A 21,095-nucleotide genomic window follows, 5' to 3' on the forward strand; every position below is an offset into this window, starting at 1 on the left:
TTTCTGTTCTCTACCATTGTAAAAATATTCTGCAAAATCTTTTTCCATCCCACCCCCCATTTGCAATCCTGTCTTTCATATCTTACTGTCAAAGTATTATAGAGTGATTACCTCTGTTTTCTGGCTACTCATTTCCTTGGGAGCATAGAAATCTCTTGACCCTTTACTCTCTACCGGTGCAAAGTGCTATGATGGTCCCAAATATAAGGAGCTATGTGAGCATCAGTAGACCTGAAGATGGGGGGAGGGTGGGAGGTGAGACAAGCAGGGGTTAGCCACACGGTGAAGGGGATAAGGATGTTCCAGATATAGAAAACCATGTGTAGAGGCACTGAGAGGTGAGAGATCATAGCACATTCAAAGGCTAGGAAGGTCCCTCTTGGATAAGAGAGTGTGGGTCAGAGAGAAGTTAGAGAACATATAAGAAGCTCAGTCACTCAGAGAGAGTCTCAGCATCAAGTAAAAGATTTTGAGGAGGGGATTGTTATCAGATTTAGAAATGCTAAAAAAAAAAAAAAAAGATTTAGAAATGTTTAGGATAGAGAATGCATGGGAAGAAGGGCAAGAAGGATTCTTGGATGGCTGTTCAGTAACCCAGGCCAGGGGTGGTGGTGGCCTGAATGAACACAGTGGCAAAGAGATATTTGAGAGAGGGAATAATAGAATCAATGGGCATTCTTTTAATAAATATATATCAAACCCTTTTTACGTCTTAGGGACTGTTCCAGGCATTGGGGATACAGCATTGAACAAAATACATAAAAACAAAGCTTCCTGGGAACCCTGGGTGGCTCAGCGGTTTGGCGCCTGCCTTTGGCCTAGGGCACGGTCCTGGAGTCCCGGGATCGAGTCCCACGTTGGGCTCCCAGCATGGAGCCTGCTTCTCCCTCTGCCTGTGTCCCTGTCTCTCTCTCTCTCTCTCTCTCTGTCTATCATAAATAAATAAATAAGTAAATCTTAAAAAAAACAAAAAAAAAAAAAAAAAAAACAAAGCTTCCTAACAGAAGCTTATGCTATATGGGCAATGTAGACACTAAAGATAAATAAGTAAAATATGTACTATGCTCCACAGTAGTAAGTATCAAGGTGAAAAATAGAGGACAGAAGGAGAAATGGAATCTTATAGGGCATGGCTATGTAGGCAGGGTTGCAATTTTAGATATGGAGTAAGAAGTTCTGAAAAGACCTAGGGAAAAAGACTTAAAGGGGAGATAGAGCTAGCCATGTGGCTGTCTGCAGAAGAGCATTTTGGAGAGGAAACAGTAATGTACAAAGGTTTGAGATAGGAACATGTCTAGTGGGTTGAGGATCATCAAGAGGACTGATGTGCCTGGAGTGAACTGAAAGAGAATGAGGGTAGTATAACAGTTTTATAGGTCAAAATGGCTAGGCTATAGTTTTCAACTATTCAGTGAAACTAATCTAAATGTTGCTGTGAAGATATTTTGTGGTTAACATTGATAATAGTCTTTAAGACAAAAAATTTTTAAAGATTTTATTTATTTATTCATGAGAGACACACATGGAGAGAGGCAGAGACACAGACAGAGGGAGGAGCAGGCTCCTCACAGGGATCCTGATGCGGGACTTGATCCCGGGACCCCGCAATCAAGCTGAGCCGAAGGCAGATGCTCAACCACTAAGCCACCCAGGCGTCCCAAATAAGACAAAACTATTCTTAATGATGTGGATGGGCCTTATCCAATCAGTTGAAAGGCCTTGAAAACAAAACTGAGCTTCTCTGTACTATAGACTGAATACTTGTGTCCCCGCCCACAAAGTTCTTATGTTGAAACCTAACCCTCAAAGCAACGGTATGCGGAGGTGGGGGCTTTGGGAGATGATTAGTTCATGAGGATGGAGCCCTCATGAATGGGATTAGTGTTTTTGTAACGGAGACCCCAGAGAGCTCCCTTCCCCCTCCTGCCATGTGCAGACACAGCAAGAAGACCGGCTGTTTGTTGGTGAACTGGGAGGCAGGCTTTCGCCAGACGCTACTACGTCCTGGGTGGCTTGATTTTGGAATTCCCAGCCTCTCGAAGTGGGAGAAATAAATTTTGGTTGCTTAAGATCCACTTGATCTTTGGTATTGTGCTGTGACAGCCTGAACTGCCTAAGACACCCAGAGTCAGCAGCGATGCTGCCTCAAGACTGTATCATGGATTCTGCCCCAGGGGTCCCAGCCTGTCAGCCTCCCCTACAGATTTCAGAGTTGTTAGCCTCCCACAATAACATGAGCCAACTCCTCAATTCCTTGAAATTAATCTACCCTCGTATGTATGTATGTATAGAAAATCTCCTACTGATTCTATTTCACTCTAATATAAGTAATAAGGTAATAATCGGTAATAAGGTAAGAAGACTGGATTACATTATGGCCTTCCAGGTCATGGTAAGGACTTTAGCTTTAAGTTTTAGGTGAGGCGCTATTGGGGGATTTTGTACTGAAGCATGACATCATCTCATATTTTAAAGACTTATTCTGGGGCACCTGAGTGGCTCAGTCGGTTAAGCATCTGACTCCTGATCTCAGCTCAGGTCTTAATCTCAGGGTCATGATTTCAAGCCCACATTGGGCTCCATGCTGGGCATAGAGCCTACTTAAAAGACAATTTTTAAAAAAGGACTCACTCTGGCTGCTGTGCTGAGGGGAACAACAGGTGATGGTGGCTTGCATCGGGGTAGTGGCAGTGGGGGTGATAAGAGGTGATAGAATTCTGGATATATTTTCAAGGTAGAGCAAACAGAATTGCCTTTTTAATGAATGTGGGAGGAATCAAGGATGACACTAAGTTTTTTGGCCTTAGCAACTGGAATAACAGGGTTTTGAACAGGTTCAGGACAACATCAAAAGCTCAGTTTCATAAATATTAGGTTGAGATGCCTGCTGGTTATGCCAGCAGAGATACACCAAGAAGGTGGTTGCATATATGTACGCCATTCAGAGGAGAGATTCAGGCTGGAAATATAAATGTGGGAATGGTGACTAATATTGAACATATGTGCCAGGGATTAGAGGATTTTGGTGAGCTGAGGGATGAGGGTGAGTAGAAGGAAGGAGGTAGGTGTAATTGTAAGTTTTTAACTTGGACACTTGTTAGAAGTGCCATTCTCTGTTAGGGAACCCAGATGGCGTAGAGAAGATGCTAGGTTTTGCATGTATTGATTATGACATTTATGTAACTGCAACTGGAGATAATGTAGGAGATTACACAGTCTAGTTCAGCCCTTTTACGGATGAGGAAATGGAGGTTCCAGCACAACTAGCTTGAATTAGATTGCCCAGTGCTCTTTTTGCCATACGAGGCCACTTGTAATTGTAATTGTAATTTTGCCATATGAGGGAAGACTGTGAAAGTAAAAGGCACATCTCTCTCATCTCAAGATTGTCTAGTCATCCCTAGACCAATTTATAAAAAAAAAAAAAAAGAGAAGAAAAGAAAAAAAAAAAAACGGTTAGGAGTCAGATTGGCTCTAAGGTCAAGTGGGAATTCCTATGTGTTTTGGGGAAGGATGTGATGTCTAGTGGAAATTAAGACTATCCCAGTATTTTCAGGCTCAGCATTTTAATTTCAGGAAACTTTAGACCGTTGTGATATTGGGTCAGTCCAGGCTAGACTTCTTTCAGGTAGACTACTTGGGCATCTGCACGTAGCATCTTATTCCACCTTAACCTAATTCCTTGATGGAAAAGCTTCAAACAGTCTTTCACTGGCTAATTATGGATTATTGTTTGAATACTAAGGAAAGCTTGGGTAAAAGGAAGTAGAGGTGTTTAGGTGATGGTTCAACTCTCCAAGAGCTCCAGTGAGGCTGTGGGATCAAGTGAGGTCAGCAAATGTGTGTTCCAACCCTCATCTTGACCTCTGAATAGTTGTGTCATTTCAGATTTTGTTGAATCTCTTTGGGCTACCTCATCTATAAAATGGGAATAGTTTCTTTTGCCTTCGTGGATGTATCTTGCAAGAAGTTACTATGGCCGAGTTCAAAAAGGGTGTTGCCTGTGTTCTTCTCTAGGATTTTGATGGAATCTTGTCCAACGAAAGATGAATGGATAAAGAAGATGTGGTTTATGTATACAATGGAATATTACTCAGCTATTAGAAATGACAAATACCCACCATTTGCTTCAACGTGGATGGAACTGGAGGGTATTATGCTGAGTGAAGTAAGCCAGTCGGAGAAGGACAAACATTATATGTTCTCATTCATTTGGGGAATATAAATAATAGTGAAAGGGAATAGAAGGGAAGGGGGAAGAAATGTGTGGGAAATATCAGAAAGGGAGACAGAACGTAAAGACTGCTAACTCTGGGAAACGAACTAGGGGTGTTGGAAGGGGAGGAGGGCGGGGGGTGGGAGTGAATGGGTGACGGGCACTGGGGGTTATTCTGTATGTTAGTAAATTGAACACCAATAAAAAATAAATTAAAAATAAATAAATAAATAAAATGGGAATAGTGATGTCCACCATGCAGAATTCTTCAAGGTAGTAACTCTATCACCCAGCCTGGGAGAAGAAGCTCTGAATAATTGCTCCCCTTCCCCACAGCAAAATCCTTATTAGTTATTTACGCACTAGCCAAGTTGGTGTTGACGACACACTAAGGTCAATTTTAACCCTTTTCCTTGGCCTGATTCCTCACTCTTTCTAATCCTTATTTCCATTAAAAAGAACAGTGAGAATGAAAAGTGTTTCTGAAGGCAAGCCTGGGAATATTCTCAAAGGGAATAGGGGAGGAATGAGTAGGACTCAGGGACCTCCCCATCCCATGGCAGGGCCCCCAGGATGACAGCAAATGCTCAGAAAGACTTTATGGTGTCTCCAGGGAGGGCTTGTTCTTTGCTTACCCCACAAAAGAGAGAGACATCTGTCATCAAGGTCCTAGTTTAGGACCACAGAGTACCATGAAGGTTGACAACTAGAGAAGTCTTTCCTGTTTACTTGAGAACAATGTAAGCCTCTTTGGTTTTGGTGTGACTCTCAGAAGTAGCCCTATTGATGGCTAAGATGAATTTTCCCATTAAATTGTGGAGAAGTGGGTTGAGACAATTCATTCATTCAAGTAACAGTTAAAAGTTTTCAGACCTAGAGTCAGAGCAGTAATTGCCTGATGTTAGTGAATCAGAACCAACTTTTATTTATTTCTTATTAAAGAGCAGAGAACAAAAGCCCAGAACCTCTACAGTGTTCATTAACTTTTCAGCAGAGCTGGGGGCTCCAGCCCTAAGGTCCTTCTGGGTTCCTGCTCCCTACGGGAATTTCAACAATGCCTTCAACCTAGCCTGCTACCCAGAATTGCTGGAGGTAAATAAATAAACATTAAATGTTAAATATGTTTGTTTAGAAACAGAATTAAGATCTTTTACCATGAAGTTTGTGTACCTAGTGTGACTCATTTACTATATTTCACAATAGTTAGTGATTCTGATTTATATATTTTCTGAGTATGAATCTCTGATACAAGGACCAAAGTTCTTTACTTAGTATATATGTGTCTAATACAGTGTTAGAAATATTTTTCTTCAATAGAAATCCAGCAAGCCTGCTTATTTTTTTCAATTCATAGGTCTGATCTTCTTATCTCGCTGAGCATTACTCACATCCGAGAAATTTCTGGATATTAAAAAAAAGATCTTTGATTACATAATCCATTTTCCCTTAATTTGAGCCAAGTTGAGCCAAGTTCCGTTCAAGATGAAAAGATGGAGACAAAATTTAAGTTTGATCTGTTTATTGTTGCCATTATGGGTACAGTCTCCTAATTCTCTGCCTCAAATCCCAATGATGCTTTTGTACCTGCAACACATGTCGATCTCAAGTTTCCTTGAGCTGAAATGTTTGGCTTTGGAATGTGAGGCATCTTTCAGGAAACAGTGGGAACTTGTGTGATGAAATGTTTGAGTGACATTTCTTATATCATAAGAAACTCATTGTGAAATGCCACTAGATACAGTCCTTCATTATATTTAGAGAGCCTGAAGATTTTGTTTTTATAGAGAATAGAAAAGGAAACGGGAATTATATAAAATTTAAGTGCAATTAGAAATAAAAATATATCTTACACATTTATAGTACAAATTTTCCAGAGATTGCACAAGTCACAAAATCTTAGAAATTATAAAATTATTTGTAATTTTATAAATTATGTAATTTATAAGGTCTTTCCTAAGGTATTCCCCTCTTTGTATTATATAAAATTAGCTTTCAGCTAAAGGACAAGTGATAATAAATGAGGACTGTCAGGGCCTCCAAAAAAGATATTGAAGAAAGAAAGATAATTAGGAAAAGCAGAAGTCTAAATATTAAAGTTCTGATTAACATTAGATCAAATTGACTTAAACCTGGTAAATCAGTTCTATTTATTTATAGCTAGTGTGTGAAGAAGAATTTAAGTTATGTCACTTAAATATAATGATGTTTTGGAAAGCAGGTATTTTTGAAGATGTGTATTTACATTAACTAAATATAGAATGTGGTCCATGTAGGACTTATTCTCCTTTAGTTTTATACCCAATAACTGCATCAAACCTAATATCGATCTTTCGTTTTAAAAGTGCCAGGAAACGCTCAGGAAGGATCCTAAAAAAAGATACATGAAAATAATTAGGAAATAAATATTAAGTGCATTTGTAAAATATCTTATTTTAAAATACACTTATCATGTGTCATCATTTTTTTTTTGCATGAGAAAAAGGACTTTTTAATTTATATTCTATGTATCAGGCAGCTCTATGTCATATATAAACCAAGTCCTGGAAGACAATCACGTAGCTTGGTGATACAATGCGAGAAAGATAGAAGAGGCACATTATAGATGGAAACTATTTTGTTGGGCTTTCTTTCTTCCTATCTTTCTTTCATTTGAGAATAATGAAGTTTTTTGGATATTTCTTAAAAAAACAGACTTCAGCTTCATTGCCCTAGTCCCCATTTAATAATGAGTATTTGTAAAGTCTCCCCATGATATTGCTGTTTTCTCATCCACAGCAGGCTATGGGAATGCCTGTGGGATGGAGCTTTCCATTCTATGGTCTATGGAGAGCCTCAGATGAATATGTGCAATAAGCCTTGTCTAAAAACTGAAGACATGATTTGTCTCTTCTCTGCACTCTTTTCTAATGGATGTAAGTGCTGCTGTGACAGCTAATGTAAAAATTAGAAGGAAGATATTATCATATTATCAGCAACTTCTTGTCATCAGTCATTTCTCAATCAATAGAGATAATACATATCTATAACTTGTGTTTTGGGCATATCCTTTATCATGTATCATCTTAAACAAGATTTGTCTTAAGATTAGGAAATTTAACTCTGAGTCACTACTCTAAGTTCTTTCCAATGAAATCCATTTTGTTTTCAAAAGGAAAAGGAAGGAGGCTTAACCTCCTTTAGGGTAAGAGTGACTTGAAACATTTAGCTTACGAAATAGATACACTCCTGTGTTTCTCAGGAGAGCTAAGAGAGGAGGTGTCTAGAACGAAAGAGCTGAGATGCTAAAGGCTTTGAAAACAAGAAACATAACATTGGAAAGGGAGTGAGAATAGGAACTAATTTTATATTTTACAATCCAAAATATTATTAAAATGTTCCACTGAGAGACTGAAGAAACAGAATAGCTAAATGAAAATGCAGATAAAGAACTTTGTTTTGAGCATAATGCTGAACAAGTTATTTGAGTTCAAACTCCTCATGTGAAAATGGAAAAATTAATACCTACTCCACAGTGTTCTTGTGAAGAATCAATGTGTTAACATAAAATGCTTTAAACATTTTATTTTGTACATGTGCTTGCTTCAGCAGCTCATATACATTTTATTTTGTACATGACGGACATGTAGTAGGCCTAATTTTTTTGTCCCTACCCTATATAGGCATAGCTCAGAGATACTGCAGGTTTGGTTCCAAACTACTGCAATAAAGCAATTATTACAATAAAGTGAGTCAAATAAATTTGTTGGCTTCCCAGTGCATATAAAAATTATGTTTACACTATACTGTAGTCTATTAAGTGTGCAATAGCATTATGGCTAAAAATATTTATAGACCTTAATTAAAAACTACTTTATTGATAAAACATCCTATCCATTATCTGGGCTTTCAGAAAGTTGTAATCACCAATTACAGATCACCATAACAAATAAAACCATGAAAAACTGTGAAATAGAGCAAGAATTATCAAAATGTGACAGAGCCATAAAGTCCAAAAATGGTGTTGGAAAAATGACGCTGATAGAGTTGCTTGATACAGGGTTACCACAAAACTCCAATTTGTAAAAAACACAGTATCTTGAGAGTACAATGAAATGAAGGGCGACAGAATGAGATATGCCTGTACTTAAGAATATTATGGAATTCGTCACGTTCCAATGAGTCTGAGAGACTTTAAACAGAATATGTAAGTCAGTATAACTATAGTTGACCCTTGCACAACACACATATATCTTTTGACTCTCCAAAAACTTAACTACTAAAAGCCTACTGTTGATCAGAAGCCTTACTGATAACCTAAACAGTCGACACATATTTTGTTATATGTATTATATACTATATTCTTACAAAGTAAACTAGAGATAAGAAAATGTTATCATGATAATCATAAGGAAGAGAAAATACACCTACAGTACTGTACTGTATCCAAAAAAATCTACATAGAAGTGGGTCCCTGTAGTTCAAAGCCATGTTGTTCAGGGTCAACAGCATATAGGGATATCTGACCATATGGCATTAAAATAAAGCTTGCCAATTGAGCAACAAACATTCACAGTCTGATAAAAATCAGGGCAATGCTAATAAAAGTGTTAATTATAATAATAATAATAGTTGTATATAACATTTATTGAGTATAGTATCCTGAATACTTTAAGTGCATCATTTTATTCATTTCTCACAGTCCTATAATGTCTTACTGTCTCCATGTAACAGATGAAGACACTAAGTTTCAAAGAAGTCAAACAGGTCATCCTGTGTTCATGTGGTGAGCAAGTCACAAACACAGCTTCATCTAACTCCAAAGCACAAACTTTGAGTCTCTATGCTAAAGGTCTAGAAAATGGAATTAATTTATTATTATTATTATTTTTAAAGAACCACCTTTTTTTTAGATTTTATTTATTTATTTATTCATGAGAGACAGAGACTGAGGCAGAGACACAGGCTGAGGGAGAAGCAGGCTCCCCACGAGGAGCCTGTTGCTGGACTCGATCCCAGGACCCGAGGATCATGCCCTGAGCCCAAGGCAGTCATTCAACTGCTGAGCTACCCAGACATCCCTAGAATCAATTTATTAAATCAACAAACATTTTGGTGCCGCCATGTGTCCATCAACTCTTCAAAGTACAGGGGTTACAGACAGTCATGAAAAGAGACAAACCTCCTTCCCTCATAGGCTTACATTCTAAAGGACTGTAATCACTGAGTGCTTACTTATGAAATGTAACAAGAATAATGGTAAACACTTCATAGGTTTTAACTTGGTCATTCAGCCAGGAGATTCTTGAGTTTTCTCAAGGTTTAGGTTTATTACCTAAACTTCTAAGGTGTGTTCAATCAAAGTTCCTTGCAGAAGGGGCTAAAAAGCCTGATATGTGTCAGGTATGCTTTTGATTTCTTGAAATTTTTTCAGTCTGTAGGCCAGTAATTCTCAAAGTATAATCTTGAACCAACTGCCTGAGGCAGTTGCCTGTCAAAATACAGTTGTCTGGGTCCCAACCAAAATATCCTGTATTAAAACCTCTAGAGGGACCTGGGTGGCTCAGTGGTTGAGTGTCTGCCTTCGGCTCAGGGCATGACCCCAGGGTCTTGGGATCAAGTTTGGCATCGCGCTCCCCTGAGGGAGCCTGCTTCTCATTTTGCCTGTCTCTTCCACTCTCTCTGTGTCTCTCATGAATAAATAAATAAAATCTTAAAAACAAAAAAACCTCTAGAGGTGAGATCCAATAATTAATTTTTAAAAATTATCTTCCCAAGCGATCCTGATGCCTCACCATGTTGGAGGCCTGACTGTAGGAACAGAGAACAAGAAGCTGGCTGACTGGCTTCCTTGCTTCCTTGCTTCCTTGCTTGCTTGCTTCCTTCCCTCTTTTAACCTAAGCTACCTCTTCACATTCCCTTCATTACTTGGACTAGCCTCACTGTCACACAGTGTTCCCATGTGAGTAATGAGGCAATGTGTTAGGTGGAAGGTAGTTAAACCAAGTGGTTTCCAATCTTGGCTGTACATCAGAATCACTGGGAAAGTTGTATCTCTCAGATCAGCCCACACTCCAGACCAATCACATCAATCTTGGGGAGTAGGTTCCAGGCCTTAGTATTTTGAAAACTGCTAAGTGAATTCCAATGTGACCAAAGCTGAGACCTAGTGCTCTAAAGAAATGCTTCTTAAATTTGAATATGCATTCAAATCACCCTTGGGTCCTATAAGAATGCAAAGTCTGGTTCAGGACATCAAGAGAATCTGTATTTCTAACAAAGTCCCAGGTGATGCTGATGTTGCTGATCCATGGAAGTAGTAAGGCTCAAGGATCTCTAAAATTATTGAATTCTAAAAGCTTATTTAAGCATTCTTATGCTTCAGTATGCTTTTACACAAAATACGAGCTCAGTGATTATCTGTTGTATTTTTAGATGAATATCTAAAACCTTATGGTCTCCTCCAACCTTATGGTTCTATGACTTCACTATGTAATAATGCTTAAAAACTACCCTTCTTTATAGTCATCTTCTATGAGACAAGACTTCCAGATATATACACATTTCTTTTTCTAAAAAAAAAAAATTTAAACACTTGTGGAAATTACTCAGCTCGTTTGCCCAATTTCTATACAAACCCTGCTTCAAGGATTAACAAATGTGGTTTTAAAAATTGATGGATTATTGAAGCCTATCCTTTTTGTCTCTTAATTCCATTTAATTGTGCTTTATCAAATGTCTGGTTTTAGATCTGAGTAAAAGCATTAATACATAAATCTTTATTTATAATGCTGATAAATGTAACTGTCACTTACTTTTCCACCACTGTTAAAAAGCATATAGAAGATGGAATAAAAATCATTTTCTGCTCAGTCAGGATCCCATTCAGCAGCTTGTCTACCACTTCCTCAGGTTCCAGGATGGGCCCCAAACTGAAATCAGAAGCAGTCTTCAGCAACAAAACATTTCACTGAAGCTTCTGCTTTAATTAGGTGCTAAACAAATAAGTTAAATTACCATAGGAATCATAACATAACAAACTTGTAGCATCTGGCCCATTATAAGTGCTCAAAAATAGCTACTGTTTTAGCATGAATATTAACAACCACTTATTTAGTGCTTATCATGTACTGTGCACTGTGCTAAACACTCTACATAGGTCATCTCACTGAAGTTTTCCAACAATCTGTGATGGAAAAAATAGTACCTATTTTGTCTTGCAAATGAGAATTATAGAAGTAGCCAGGATTCAAAAATAATTGAACTAAATTAGGACTGATAAATTCACTTTTATATCTTTAGAAGTTTTGGGGCACCTGGGTGGCTCAGTTGGTTAAGTGTCTGCCCTCAGCTCAGGTCATAATACCAGGGTCCTGGGATCTAGCCCCACATGGGGCTCCATACTCAGCAGGGAGTCTGCTTCCCCTTCTCCCTCTGCCCCTCCCCACCCTTCCCACGCATTCCCCCCCCCAAACAAATAAATAAATAAATAAAATCTTTAAAAGTCTTGGGGAAAAAGCCAAATACCATTATACAAGTTTTATTATTTACTCAGACTGTTTAGCAAACAATTTCTAAAGTATCAGAGAAAATTAAAATATATATGATATGATCTTTCATTCTCAGCCTAGGTCAGTCATTTACTAGAATACTGTGTTCACCCGGAACCCTGAAGACTACATAGGAAAACCTGGAGATGCAACAGAAAAGGAAATGTAATAATAAAGGTGAGTGCTTTTGGCCCAGAGGAGGTAAAATTGAAAGGCAATGGAAACCTGAAGAAGACTAAGCCCTCCTTCGCCTAGGGCATAAGCAGAGAACCAAGGAGGATGAATCTAGAAACTGAAAGATGCTTGTGTCTTGAAGTGTTCAGAAGGAAATTCACTTTCTAGCATATTGCTATCAGACTTCACTACTCCCAAGTTGCATGAAAACTCACAACCACCTATGTAAACAGTACAGCATACTTCCACATTCCCACTGTGGCCTTGTGAACCTACCAATCAAATAATATTGCATTGACTAAACTTTTCTTAGTGTACTTCCTCTCTTTACCCAAAATCTCAGCCTCTGCCAGAGAAATTTTCATTAAATTTAATGGCTGGCCAAGAATACAATTTTTAAAAGGCCAAAAAGAACAGGCTTCCAGAAAATAATATCTTGGAAGAATAAAATCTTAATCATTAAAATATCAGTACATGGAAAAATTTTTCCCCCTGACAGTCTAATGTTAATAAGAGTTGCAAATCCTATTAAATAAATGTTCATGACAGATTCTGTAGAAACTGTCCCAAAATACTTCAGGCCTATCTATTGGTGTGGGGGAGAATTTATGTGGGGGCATAGTAATACTTAGGGACAAAGAGTATTTTCAGGCAGAACCATGTTTGATTATCTAACTACCACTTGAGTGGTTAAGTAACTTTGGGGAAGATATTTCTACTATTTAAAGTTTTTTAAAAAAGGATTTTGTTTTTGTATTTAATCTGAAAAATGGGGTTAATGCAGTGGTATGCTAGTAAATGTTTCACAACTGGCTCTCTAGGGCACAGAATTCTCTGTTTTGTAGCATTTAATTTCTATGGTGTAAATACTCTCACCATGGCTGGTTTCAAGCTATTATTGCTGAATGAGTATAAGCTCAGCGCTCCACTGGTAATGTGCATGGAAGTACTTGATGCAGTCATACTATACAAATGTTACTTGTCAACTTCTTTTTTTTTTAATTTTTTAAATTTATTTATGATAGTCACACAAAGAGAGAGAGAGAGGCAGAGACACAGGCAGAAGGAGAAGCAGGCTCCATGCACTGGGAGCCTGACGTGGGATTCGATCCCAGGTCTCCAGGATCGCGCCCTGGGCCAAAGGCAGGCGCTAAACCGCGCTGCACCACCCAGGGATCCCTGTCACCTTCTTATATATTTTTCTTTTTTTATGGTACTAGCCAACAAAAACTATTATCTTTCTGTAGCACACACACAAATTAAGCTTTTAAAAAGAAAAAATTTATTTATTTATTTATTTTTGAAAAAAATTATGTATATTTCATGTAGGAGTGATGTTTTTAAAAGGATATTGAACAAAAATAATTCTTGGCTGTCAAAAAAATTTAATCAGGATAGCCAATGACAAGCTAATAAATTCAGGTTATGCTACATTGTTTTTATCACTAATTGGAAAGCGAGAGAGAACTTATTGAGGGAAGAATATTTAATTAAACATTGTTCATATGCCTAACAATAGAGCTCCAAAATACATGAAGCAAAAATTGACAGAATTGAAGGAAGACACAGTTTAAAAATAAGAATTGGAGACATTAATCTTACTTTCACCAATGACTTGAATGGCAGTATAACCAATTAAATCTAACAGCATCTATAGAACACTCCACCCAACAACAGCAGAATTCATATTCCTCTCAAGAGCACAAAGAGCATTATCCAGGACAGACTATATGTGAGACCACAAAACAAGTCTCGTTAAATTAAAAAAAAAGACTAAAATCATACAAAATATGTTCTCCAACAATAGAATAAAATCAGAAATTAAGAGCAGAAGGAAAACTGGAAAATTCACAAATATGTGGAAATTAGCCAATGGTACAAGGAAGAAATCAACAGGAAATTAGAAAGTACTTTGAGATGAATGAAAAACACAACATACAAAGATTTATGGGATGCAGCAGAAGCAGTGCTCAGAGGGAAATTTATAGTTATAAATGTCTACATTTTAGAAAAACCCTGAGATCTCAAATCCATAACCTAACTTTTCACTTTAATAAACTAAAAAAAGAACTAAATGTAAAGCAAGCAAAATGAAATAATGATTAGAGCAGAAATAAATGACATGGAGAATAAATTATAATAAAAAAAATCAATGAAACCTAAAGTTGGCTTTTTGAAAGATCAACAAAATTGACAAACTTTTAGCTAGACTGACCAAGAGAAAAAGAAGAAAACTATTATGAAAATGAGGACATTACTGCTAATCTTACAGACATATAAAGAGTTATAAGAGAATACTATCAACAATCATATGCCAACCATTAGATGACCTAGAAGAAATTCCTAGAAACACACAAAGCACTAAAACTGATTCAAGAAAAAAATATGAAATCTGAGTAGATCTTTAATCAGAGATTGAATCAGTAACCAAAAAACCCCCAGCAAAGAAAAGTCCAGGACCAGATGGCTTCATGAAAAATTCTATCCAATGTTTAAGGAATTAACACCAGTCCTTCTTAAAGTTAAAAAAAAAAAACAAAAAAAAAAACAAAACCCGGAACTTGTCCTAGCTCAGTCTACAAGGCCAGAATTACCCTGCAAATAAAGCCTAAGACTAAGATATCTTAGGATATCTTAGAAAACTAAATAAAAATATCTCTTATGAACATAGATACAAATATCCTCAACAAAATCCAGCATCAAAGCAAATGCAGCATCATAGTAAAAGGATTATATACTATGGCCAAGTGAGATTTATTGCAAGAATGCAAGGTGGAGGTAGGGGGCACCTGGGTGGCTCAGTTCATAAAGCATCCAACTCTTAGTTTTGGCTCAGGTCATGATCTCAGGGTTGTAAGACTGAGCTTGGTATGGAGTCTGCTTGAGATTCTCTCCTTCTCTCTCTGCCCCTCCTCTTGCTCTATGCTCTCTTTTTCTCTAAAATAAGATAAATAAAAAGAACCCTCCAAGAATGTGAGGTGGTTTATCATATAAAAATCAATCATTATAGTATATCATATGAAAAGCCCCATATGATCATCTCAATAGGCACAGAGAAAGTATCTGACACAATTCAACATGCTTTCATGGGGGGAAAAAAGCACTCAACACACTGGGAACACAGGGGAACTTCCTCAAGCTGATTTCACAAGCACTTCCATGATACAGCTTGGTTTCTATAAACAGTGGAGTAAAAAAAAATAACAGGACTTGTTAAATATGATGATCATCAGCCTTTCTAATAATAAAAAAGATGATCATCAGCCTTTCTAATAATCAAAAATGTATTAATATAACACAGAAGTACTTTTTTCCCTCATCATTTGATAAAGATTAAACATGGGGTAATATTCAAAGCTGGCAAATATCTCGCTGGTGGCGGGATAAATTAGGACAATCCTTCTGGAGGGAGTCTAATAAATCTTTCAAAAGTAAATAAGTTCCTACTCTTTGATCCAGCAATTCCATTTCAAAAAACCATAATCATAACAAAATGGCTAGAAAAGTGAACAAAGACATATGCACATACACATATACACACAATGAGCTTTCCAATTATTTTTTAATTGTCACTAGTAGAGCTTTGTCAGAAGAGGGCACTCTTGCCCACAAGGAAGGTTAGTTTGTGCAGCTTTGTCCTGGGGGCAATGTTAAAAAATTCAATTATAATTAAAAAAAAAATACGGTGTCTGTTTTTAACTGCTTAAAGACAGTCTGGGCGAAAAAATTGATTCAAATATATTATATCAGGGTCCAATGAAGGTTTTCCTCTTGAAAATAATGGAGGAGGGGCATCTGGGTGGTTCAGTGCTTGAGCATCTGCCTCTGGCTCAGGGTGTGATCCCAGGGCCTTGGGATTGAGTCCTGCATCAGGCTCCCCGCAGGGAGCCTGCTTCTCCCTCTGCCTATGTCTCTGCCTCTCTCTGTGTGTCTCTCATGAATAAATAAATAAAAATTTTAAAACAAAAAAAGAAAATAATGGAGGAAGTTGGCAAATCTTATCCTTGAGATGGAACTCACCTCTTACTTTGACACTTCCTTTTAATTGTAATGGACTTTTTAAAAAAAATTATTTTTATTGAGATATAACTGACTCATCACATATCACATGTAAGCTTAATATATATGGTGTGTTGATTTGATACATTTATATATTGCAATATGATTACCATGGTGGAATTGGCTAACATCTCTATCGTATCACATGATTGTGTGTGTGGTGTGTGTGTGTGTGTGTGATGGGAACAATTAAGATCTAGCCTCTTACCAACTTTGATGTTTATAATACAGTATTGCTGTCTACAATCACTCTGTTGCATATTAGATCTCCAGGAGTTACCACTTGCAGGTTTTGCCCTGAAACAATTATCTCCTCAATTCTCCCACCTGCTGCCTCTGGTAACTACCATTCTACTCTGTGTTTCTATGAATCCAGATTTTTTAGATTCCACACATAAGTGAGATCATAGAGTATTTAACAGGTTATTGAGGTTTTTTTCATCTTTCTACTCCTCAGGCCCCCAAATTAATTCATCCTTTGTGTTCTCTCTTTAGGGCCCAATTAGGGTTTTCTCGACTAATACAGATTAATCAAAACACTAACCTTCTGAAGTAAATATGTTCACTTTTGTTTTCTAACAAAATCGTATCTTAAAAATAGGCTCATGGTGTGCCTGGGTGGTACAGTTAGTTGGGCATCCAACTCTTGGTTTTGGCTCGGGTTGTGCTCTCAGGGTTGTGGGATCAAGCCCCATGCTAGGCTCTGCACTCAGCCTAGAGTCTGCTTGGGGTTCTCTCTCCTTCTCCCTCTGCCTCCTTCTCCCTGTGCACTCTGTCTCTCCAAAATAAGTAGATAAATTTAAAAAAATAGGCTCTTCGACAATTTGATAGATTCTTCGGGGAGCTTGAGATCTTTGCACAGTCACCAAATTTCCAGCTGATGTCGACCTTCTACTCTATCTACCTATGGGCAGACATATCTAGATTAAGGTGTATTAAATAGAACCTTCTATTTTCCCAGAGTGTCACATTGGATATCCTTCATTAATTTCGAATATATTTTCACCAAAGGCAGATGAATTGGGGAAAATAGGGAGAAAATTTGAGTACGTAGAATAAAACTAAAAGACTGAATCCTATCAGGGCAAGAGATCATCCAAAAGTAGACCCACGTATCTATCCAGATTTATTGTAAAGATGACATTTCAAAGCAGTGAAGGAAATAATGTGTTATTTAATAAATAATGCAAAATAACTTATTAACTATTTGGGAAAAACAAGCAACACCCTGATCTTATTTCTTAAAGTAAATTTGGGTGGAGCAAAGGTCTAGATGTGAAAATGCAACCATAAAAGTATTAGAAAAATATAGATGGATATCCTCATATGCTTGGAGTGAAAAAGACCTTTATAAACACCTGGGAGAAACGAAAGGCCAGGAAGGAAAAAAAACTGAGAAATTTTAATGTAAAAATAAGTAAAAATAAGTTTAAAGGCAAATAGCAACCTGGGGACAATATATATATGCAACATCAATGGCATATGAAAGGGTATTTGAATGTACAATGAACTCATAGGTACCAACTTTGAAACTTGATGGCTCAGTAGAAAAGGTGAGCAGAAGCCATGTAACAGGCAATTCACAAAAGAAGTCAAACTATCAAAAAACTTAGGAAAACACTTTAGTCTAGCTACTAAGTCATCAGAAAACAAAGACAATCCTTCACGTAGGCAAAAGGCATAAAATCTGCAGAAGGCAGATTGGTGGGGAAGTGGAGGTGCTCTTCCTACACTGGTGGCCATGAGTGCAGATTGGCAGAACACTTCTGGGGTACTTTGGTAGTATGTACAAATATTTAAAATTTGCATACACTTTGACCCAGTAACCCCTCTTCTAAAACCCACCTGAAGGAGGGGCACCTGGTGGCTCAGTCAGCTAAGCATCCACCTTCTGCTCATGTCATGATCCCAGGGTCCTGGGATTGAGCCCCAGGCATTGGGCTCCTTGCTCAGTGGGGAGTCTGCTTCTCTCTCTGCCCCTCCCCTCACTTGTGCTCTCTCTCTCAAATAAATAAATAAAATCTTAAAAAAAATAAAGTAAAATAAAATCTACCTGAAGGAGATGGTACCAAAATGTGAAAGTGTGTGTGCACTAGGATGTTCATTATAGCTGTGCTATGGTAAAAATCTCTAGTAGGCACAACTGTTCAGACTAAGTAATCAATACAACCTATGATAAAACTCTGTATTTACTGACAGGAAATGATGTCCATGACACAATGCTGAGGGAAATAAGTACTTTACTTACAGCTTCCAGAATCCCATGTGTAATATATGCCAGTTGCATAAAATTCAGATATTTAAGCAGTACATAGAAAGATGTCTAGAAGGATGTTCATCAAAATGTTAAGAGTAATCTGCACTGCATAGGTTTCAAGGAAATTAAAAAAAAAACCTTTCTTATTTATTTGTATTTTTCTGTATGTTGGAATTTTTAAAAAGTATGCATCATGCTTATGAAGACATTAAAACTATTCCCAAAGGGGAAAAACATTAAAATTTAACCTCAGAATTGATCCTTTAGAGTTTTATTTAATTAATTAATTTAGTTCTAGAGAGGGAGAGGGGGTGATGGGAGGGGCAGACGGAGAGGGAGAGAGAGAATCCCAAGCAGGCTCCCTACCCAGCTCAGAGCCTTATGTGGGGCTCAATCCCATGACCCTGAGATCATGACCTGATCTGAATTCAAGAGTTGGATGCTTAACTGATGGAGCCACCCAAGCACCCCTATAGTTTTATTTTTTAACCGAGTGAAGACTGGTTGGTACTCATTTTAGAGGATAATCTCTAGATAACCAAGCAAAAATGTTTTTTACACTGTGGTCCTGGGTTATCTGTATCAGAATTGCCAATGATACCTGCTAACTAGAGTCTTAAGGCCCTTTCCCCACCACTACCCTATCCCAGACAAACCCAAGCAACCAACATATCTGGGGATGGGACCCCTACACGGTTCCCAAGCACTCCTGGTGAAATGTATGTATATTTAAGTCAGAGAAACATTGCTTGGGAAAATAAAAAAAAAAGGAGGATTAGCAAGTTCACCTGAGTTAACTCGTATTTATATTTATGTACATTCTCTCCCTCACTTGTCTCTCCACCTGTTTTCCCACAATCTACAAGAGCTGAAATTGAGATGAGCTAAGGGCATCGAATATCAGGTGTTCTAAGGATTAAAATATTTAAGAAACTGCACAGAATGGTTGATATTCACACTAATCACCAATCCTTTTGTCCTCGTTTCTGTCTCAACTTACGCAGTACTTGCGTTTTTGATGAAGCCAGTGTTTATGAAATTAGGGCAGAGACATGTTGTTTTGACTCCAGTTCTTTCTAAGGCAGCCAGTTCTTCAGTCAAAGCTTTATGAAATCCAACAGCAGCAAATTTGCTTGAACTGAAAATAAACAGAGAGAGGTCACAAAATAATTCAAGAAAGTTGCTGTATCTGCTTAATTCAGATGCCTGTTTTCCCTAGTTAAGTGTGGTCCTGTGCCAAGCCTCATTGCCATGAGCTGAGTCTCAAGTTCTAGCCCAGACCTACTGAGTCAGTATGTGCAGATAGGTAAATTTACTTAGATAAATTTATAGACATTAAAGTCTACGGAAGCAGGGCCCCTGGGTGTCTCGGTGGGTTAAGAGTCTTGATTTCTCTTGATTTCAGCTCAGATCATGATCTCAGGGTCTACACTCAGCGGGGAGCCCGATTGGGATTCTCTTACTTCCTCTCTCGTCTGCTCCCTGCTGCTCCCACCCCTGTTTCTGCGCAAGCGCGTTTGATCTCTCTCGCAAAGATAAACCAGTAACTCAGTCTTTAAAGTCTAGGAAGCCTGGGCACGGGTCGCTTACTGCATCCCAGCGTCACTTACTGGAATGAGAACTGAGTAGGTTCAAAGGTCTTGCCAGGAAAATTGGTAAAGTGTTTGCTTTTGTTGATGCTGCTTCCATAAGATTTAATATCACTATAGCCTGTTAATTATTTAATATATCCAGGGAAATTCTCTTGGGCAAGTCCTATTTTTTCCTTTAAGTCTGTTTCACTTCCTCAAAGAGGCCTTCCCTTACTCCTAGTCTAAATTATTTTCCCAATATATAGTAACCTTCGGTTTTTCAAAATAGCCTGTTTAGGATTTGTGATTAAATATTTATTTGGATGAACTTTTTTTAACATCTGTCCCTCATACTTTTACTATAAGTTTCATGACTATTTTGGTTTCCAATAAATCCCCAGGGCCTAGCATAGTGCTTGGCGTATAACAGCTGCTCAATAAACATTTGTCAAATCAAAGAATCGAAAGGCAAAGCAATTCTTATTGTCATAGCTCCTTCATTTGGCAAGAGAAGGAAAATTAATCATATTCTAAGCAGATATTTCTTTTCTAATTAGTTTTTTTTTTAAAAAAAACCTAGCTTTATAGAGAAATAAATTCATGTATCATAATTCACCCATTTGAAGTGTACAATTCTATGGTTTTTGGAGTATTACATTATTCATCTTAGAAAATTGTGTGAAAATATATATAATAAAATATGCCATTTTTACCATTTTTAATTGTGCAGTTCAGGGCAATTACTGGATTATTTTTCTATAAGTCTGTATTTATTAGCAATTATACAAAGTAGTTGTAAATTTGTGCCAATTAACCTGTGCTTTGGAAAATACAAATATGTGCAAAGTTTTCTCTCAAATTTTTTTTTAAAGCTTAGACATATCCTGAAGGCTTAAAAGATAGATTTCTAGATTTTCTTAGGTAAAACGTAAATCTTACCTTGAAAAATGACACAAAAATAATCACATGTAAAATTGATCACTATATGTCAGACACTGTCCTCCATTATTCAGATGTATTATTGCATTTAATCCTCACAACGACTCTTTGAAATAGGTATTACCATGATCCTCATTTACCAAAAAGGAAATGGAGGCACTGAGGGAGTTGTTGGTTTACAATCCCCTTGGGAGCTTCTTGGGTATAATCTGAAACTGCTCCCTGCTGTACATGGAGAGCAAGGAGAGGCTGAAGAAAGAAAAGGCCACTACAGATTGGTGGATGGCAGGTGTAACAAGCGAGGGAACCTGGGAGGCTCTTCTAGCACAGCCGCAAGGGGAGTAGATTTCCTC

General features: G+C 37.6%; 1 protein-coding gene across 1 annotated transcript in view; it reads right to left on the minus strand.

Moving 5' to 3' along the window:
- Nucleotides 1-5,718: 5,718 nt before the first annotated feature.
- Nucleotides 5,719-21,095, minus strand: part of HSD17B11 (hydroxysteroid 17-beta dehydrogenase 11) — a 33,675-nt gene continuing 18,298 nt past the window's right edge. Inside the window, exons 5-7 of the mRNA XM_072810581.1 lie at nt 19,233-19,370; nt 11,008-11,124; nt 5,719-6,583 (exon numbers count right to left, since the gene is read on the minus strand). Coding sequence (XP_072666682.1) covers nt 6,493-6,583; nt 11,008-11,124; nt 19,233-19,370 — 346 coding nt within the window. The 3' untranslated portion in view covers nt 5,719-6,492. The remainder of the gene's footprint in view (nt 6,584-11,007; nt 11,125-19,232; nt 19,371-21,095) is intronic.

The sequence above is a fragment of the Canis lupus genome, chromosome 33, assembly GCF_048164855.1.
Source record: "Canis lupus baileyi chromosome 33, mCanLup2.hap1, whole genome shotgun sequence".
Classification (NCBI taxonomy): domain Eukaryota; kingdom Metazoa; phylum Chordata; class Mammalia; order Carnivora; family Canidae; genus Canis; species Canis lupus.